The sequence below is a fragment of the Aplysia californica genome, unplaced genomic scaffold (genome assembly GCF_000002075.1).
Source record: "Aplysia californica isolate F4 #8 unplaced genomic scaffold, AplCal3.0 scaffold02660, whole genome shotgun sequence".
Lineage (NCBI taxonomy): Eukaryota > Metazoa > Mollusca > Gastropoda > Aplysiida > Aplysiidae > Aplysia > Aplysia californica.
Window position 1 is genome coordinate 1 of NW_004799930.1, and position 5,847 is coordinate 5,847.

General features: G+C 39.0%; 1 protein-coding gene across 1 annotated transcript; it reads right to left on the minus strand.

The window, feature by feature from the left end:
* Positions 1 to 32: 32 nt before the first annotated feature.
* On the minus strand, positions 33 to 4,587 carry LOC101847087 (nuclear pore complex protein DDB_G0274915; the record flags this gene model as incomplete). The annotated part of the gene is given in 4 exon segments (XM_035973750.1): positions 33 to 437; positions 1,676 to 1,809; positions 2,764 to 3,204; positions 4,124 to 4,587. Coding segments are annotated over 4 exon segments (1,185 nt in total), but the record flags the coding sequence as incomplete, so codon positions are not given.
* Positions 4,588 to 5,847: the final 1,260 nt, after the last annotated feature.

Below are 5,847 nucleotides of genomic sequence, written 5' to 3' on the forward strand. Positions count from 1 at the left end.
CGGATGTAAACAGTTAACTCACCTGAACAGGTGCACATGTATCTGATCTTGTAGTCATGACAAGGAGGGATGCCAGGGAAAGGAAGGCTTGTACATGAAAGTCCTCCCTCCACAGTACAGGAAGCTTCTGCCAGACTGGTTGAATCATCTCCAGTTTGTGCGTCAATACACTGGATGTCTGTGATTTTTCCATTGGGGCAAAACTTGGCAAGTTCTTCTTTACTCATTTTCTCACTATCACCATCAGTGCCCACTGGAGAATGTTCATTTATCCATGAGGACCATCCAGAGACACATGGCTGACTAGAACCAGGAGTTGGGGAACCAAACTGTCCGGCACTAGGTGAGGGAGTTGGGGATCCAAACTGTCCAGCACTTGGAGAGGGAGTTGGGGATCCAAACTGTCCAGCACTAGGTGAGGGAGTTGGGGATCCAAACTGTCCAGCACTAGGTGTTGGGTTAGCTTCAGAAAAAAAAAGTATCTTATATGCACATATTTTCTGAAAGGTTTGAACTGAATTATCCCTCATGCTATGAGATTCCTCATGACTTGAACTGATAAAGTGTGCTTTGAATCTTACGAGAAACACGGACACAGTACTCTGAAAGAAGGACACAAGAATTTTAAAAACACGACAAATTACCTTTCTTTTTAAAAAAAATGAAAGCAATTAACCAAAGAGTAAGATTTATAATATCCACCACAATCTTCGAAGAACGAGGCTTCAGTAAGAATTTAACACAGAACGTCTTCATAAAGTATGGATCTACAAGACTCCTCAGCAGAGCTGATTAGCAGTTCAGAAAACTAACCTCAATATATGTAAGAGAGTTTTCAGTCGAAAGGAAATAAGCTAACACTAATGAGGGGAAGACTCTTGAGAACGACAGAGACAATAAGGTAGGTATATCAATAGTTAACTAATTTTAATAAACACAATTTTTTTTTTTTCAGAAAAGTATAAGGCCAATGAAGGACTTGTGGAGATACCAAAAAAAGAGCAGCTGGACAAGTTAAAGAGGCTAATTTTATATACTCATCTGATTGTGAATCTGGGCCAAATAAAAGTCCTTCAATGTTATAAAATGATGGTATGAGATATTCAAAATATAACAATTCCAATGTCAATAGTTTACACTTAGATAACGAACAAAGATATTATAATGACAAACTTTAATACTTAAATAATAACAAAGATATAATGACAAACTTTAATACTTAAATAATAAAAAAAGATATAATGACCCATACATTGATTTAAACACTCTACGCTGAAGGTAGGACTGTTAAGGAACATAGTAATGTATATTTTGGGGACAACATCTAGATACAAAGGAAATATTGTCGGATGTAAACAGTCAACTCACCTGAACAGGTGCACATGTATCTGATCTTGTAGTCATGACAAGGAGGGATGCCAGGGAAAGGAAGGCTTGTACATGAAAGTCCTCCCTCCACAGTACAGGAAGCTTCTGCCAGACTGGTTGAATCATCTCCAGTTTGTGCGTCAATACACTGGATGTCTGTGATTTTTCCATTGGGGCAAAACTTGGCAAGTTCTTCTTTACTCATCTTCTCATTATCACCATCTGTGCCCACTGGAGAATGTTCATTTATCCATGAGGACCATCCAGAGACACATGGCTGACTAGAACCAGGAGTTGGGGATCCAAACTGTCCGGCACTAGGTGAGGGAGTTGGGGATCCAAACTGTCCAGCACTAGGTGAGGGAGTTGGGGATCCAAACTGTCCAGCACTAGGTGAGGGAGTCGGGGATCCAAACTGTCCAGCACTAGGTGTTGGGTTAGCTTCAGAAAAAAAAAGCATCTTATATGCACATATTTTCTGATAGGTTTGAATTGAATTATCCCTCATGCTATGAGATTCATCATTACTTCCACTGATAAAGTATGTTTTGAATTTTGGGAGAAACACGGATACAGTAGCCTACTCTGAAAGAAGGACACAAGAATTTTAAAAAGACAAATTACCTTTTTTTAAAAAAAAATGAAAGCAATTAACCAAAGAGTAAGATTTATAATATCCACCACAATCTTCGCACCATCTTCAAGAACGAGGCTACAGTAAGAATTTAACACAGAACGTCTTCATAAAGTATGGATCTACAAGACTCCTCAGCAGAGCTGATTAGCAGTTCAGAAAACTAACCTCAATATATGTAAGAGAGTTTTCAGTCGAAAGGAAATAAGCTAACACTAATGAGGGGAAGACTCTTGAGAACGACAGAGACAATAAGGTAGGTATATCAATAGTTAACTAATTTTAATAAACACAATTTCTTTTTTTTTCAGAAAAGTATAAGGCCAATGAAGGACTTGTGGTGATCCAAAAAAAGAGCAGCTGGACAAGTTAAAGAGGCTAAATTTATATACTCATCTGATTGTGAATCTGGGCCAAATAAAAGTCCTTCAATGTTATAAAATGATAGTATGAGATATTCAAAATATAACAATTCCAATGTCAATAGTTTACACTTAGATAACGAACAAAGATATAATGACAAACTTTAATACTTAAATAATAACAAAGATATAATGACAAACTTTAATACTTAAATAATAAAAAAAGATATAATGACAAAACTATACAAAATTTGTTCTTGATAATGGCAGTATGGACCCATACATTGATTTAAACACTCTACGCTGAAGGTAGGACTGTTAAGGAACATAATAATGTATATTTTGGGGACAACATCTAGATACAAAGGGAATATTGTCGGATGTAAACAGTCAACACACCTGAACAGGTGCACATGTATCTGATCTTGTAGTCATGACAAGGAGGGATGCCAGGGAAAGGAAGGCTTGTACATGAAAGTCCTCCCTCCACAGTACAGGAAGCTTCTGCCAGACTGGTTGAATCATCTCCAGTTTGTGCGTCAATACACTGGATGTCTGTGATTTTTCCATTGGGGCAAAATTTGGCTAGTTCTTCTTTACTCATCTTCTCACTATCACCATCAGTACCCACTGGAGAATGTTCATTTATCCATGAGGACCATCCAGAGACACATGGCTGACTAGAACCAGGAGTTGGGGAACCAAACTGTCCGGCACTAGGTGAGGGAGTTGGGGATCCAAACTGTCCAGCACTAGGTGAGGGAGTTGGGGATCCAAACTGTCCAGCACTAGGTGAGGGAGTTGGGGATCCAAACTGTCCAGCACTAGGTGTTGGGTTAGCTTCAGAAAAAAAAAGCATCTTATATGCACATATTTTCTGATAGGTTTGAATTGAATTATCCCTCATGCTATGAGATTCATCATTACTTCCACTGATAAAGTATGATTTGAATTTTGGGAGAAACACGGATACAGTAGCCTACTCTGAAAGAAGGACACAAGAATTTTAAAAAGACAAATTACCTTTCTTTTAAAAAAAAATGAAAGCAATTAACCAAAGAGTAAGATTTATAATATCCACCACAATCTTCGCACAATCTTCAAGAACGAGGCTTCAGTAAGAATTTAACACAGAACGTCTTCATAAAGTATGGATCTACAAGACTCCTCAGCAGAGCTGATTAGCAGTTCAGAAAACTAACCTCAATATATGTAAGAGAGTTTTCAGTCGAAAGGAAATAAGCTAACACTAATGAGGGGAAGACTCTTGAGAACGACAGAGACAATAAGGTAGGTATATCAATAGTTAACTAATTTTAATAAACACAATTTCTATTTTTTCAGAAAAGTATAAGGCCAATGAAGGACTTGTGGTGATCCAAAAAAAGAGCAGCTGGACAAGTTAAAGAGGCTAAATTTATATACTCATCTGATTGTGAATCTGGGCCAAATAAAAGTCCTTCAATGTTATAAAATGATGGTATGAGATATTCAAAATATAACAATTCCAATGTCAATAGTTTACACTTAGATAACGAACAAAGATATTATAATGACAAACTTTAATACTTAAATAATAAAAAAAGATATAATGACAAAACTATACTAAATTTATACTTGATAATGGCAGTGTGGACCCAAACATTGATTTAAACACTCTACGCTGAAGGTAGGACTGTTAAGGAACATAATAATGTATATTTTGGGGACAACATCTAGATACAAAGGAAATATTGTCGGATGTAAACAGTCACCTCACCTGAACAGGTGCACATGTATCTGATCTTGTAGTCATGACAAGGAGGGATGCCAGGGAAAGGAAGGCTTGTACATGAAAGTCCTCCCTCCACAGTACAGGAGGCTTCTGCCAGACTGGTTGAATCATCTCCAGTTTGTGCGTCAATACACTGGATGTCTGTGATTTTTCCATTGGGGCAAAACTTGGCTAGTTCTTCTTTACTCATCTTCTCATTATCACCATCAGTGCCCACTGGAGAATGTTCATTTATCCACGAGGACCATCCAGAGACACATGGCTGACTAGAACCAGGAGTTGGGGATCCAAACTGTCCAGCACTAGGTGAGGGAGTTGGGGATCCAAACTGTCCAGCACTAGGTGAGGGAGTTGGGGATCCAAACTGTCCAGCACTAGGAGAGGGAGTTGGGGATCCAAACTGTCCTGGAGCGGGAGACGTATAGACTACTGAAAAACAAATTTGATCTCATTTGAGGATAACAGTACAGCACAAAACTAATTATGTGTAAGATGATAACATGACTACAGAGAAGTTATTATAAAGCCTCGGGAGCAGAAAAAAGTGGAAATTGGAAATTGTAGAACACCTCCGATTACGTCACTTTTTTCATCAAGGCCTCTCTTAGGGTTCGAAAAAATTAAACTGTGAGATTATAGTATATACAGTCAAACCTGCCCTGACAGCCACCTCTATAAGACGGCCACCTGTACAAACGGCCACTTTCCATTTCCCCCTTTGCGTTTTTTCTATATAATTTAACTGTGTAAAACGGGCACCTGTCTAACGCGGCCGCGGCCACCATATTTTAACACACAACCCCTATCATACAAAGCAATAACACCTGACTAAGACGGCCACCTTAGTGACTCCATTACGTTTTGTCATAAATTGTGCACTGTCCCCTTGCGTTGTGGGCGAGCCGTCATAATCTAATCACCTGTCTTTGTTGTTAGGTAGTCCCTCCAACCGATCATGTTGCGTAGGCCCCTCCCACTGTTAACCAATAGGTAACAAAATTAATTTTCAGCTGCTGGTGAGGTAAGCGTGTGATCCCTCATAACCCATAAGCCCCGCCCAGAACTCATACACACAAATCGTAAGTGAGATGAGTGGTCACTGTTTACCCAGTCCGTATGTAACAAAGTAACAATGGACGTCAACATGAACTTGTAACAGAAGCGTCGCTCGTTCTCCGAATGGTAGCGACACATGTGTTTGTTTTACCATAGCACTTGGTCGTCCTTGTCTGACACATTTCGTTTTATTGTCACACTTGCACAAAAGCGGCAACAAAAGAAAAAAAGAGAGAACAACCCCAGCGAAAACAACAACAACAAAAATAACAACAACAACAATAACAATGCGACTACCTTCAGTTGGGACCTCAGAAAGGAATGGTTTGTTTTCTCAGAAAGGAATGGTTTGTTTTCTTCTTCTTGATCAATCCTGCCTAAGACGGCCACCTGTCTTATACGGCCACTTTTCTCCTTGACAATGGGTGGCCGTCTTACACAGGTTTGACTGTATCAATAGACAGAAGTAGCGATGTTCTTAATAAGCCTTTCGGTGTTGTAACTTGAGAAAACAATGGGCCATGTCTGGGCAGTATGGTGCCTACTGTTCAAAGTACTAATGAGCTCACAAGAATTGCTAATAGTTACCCTAACAAAAGGCATACCTTTTTAAGGGCAAGGAAAGGGTTAATATTATTGACATGATCTGTTTC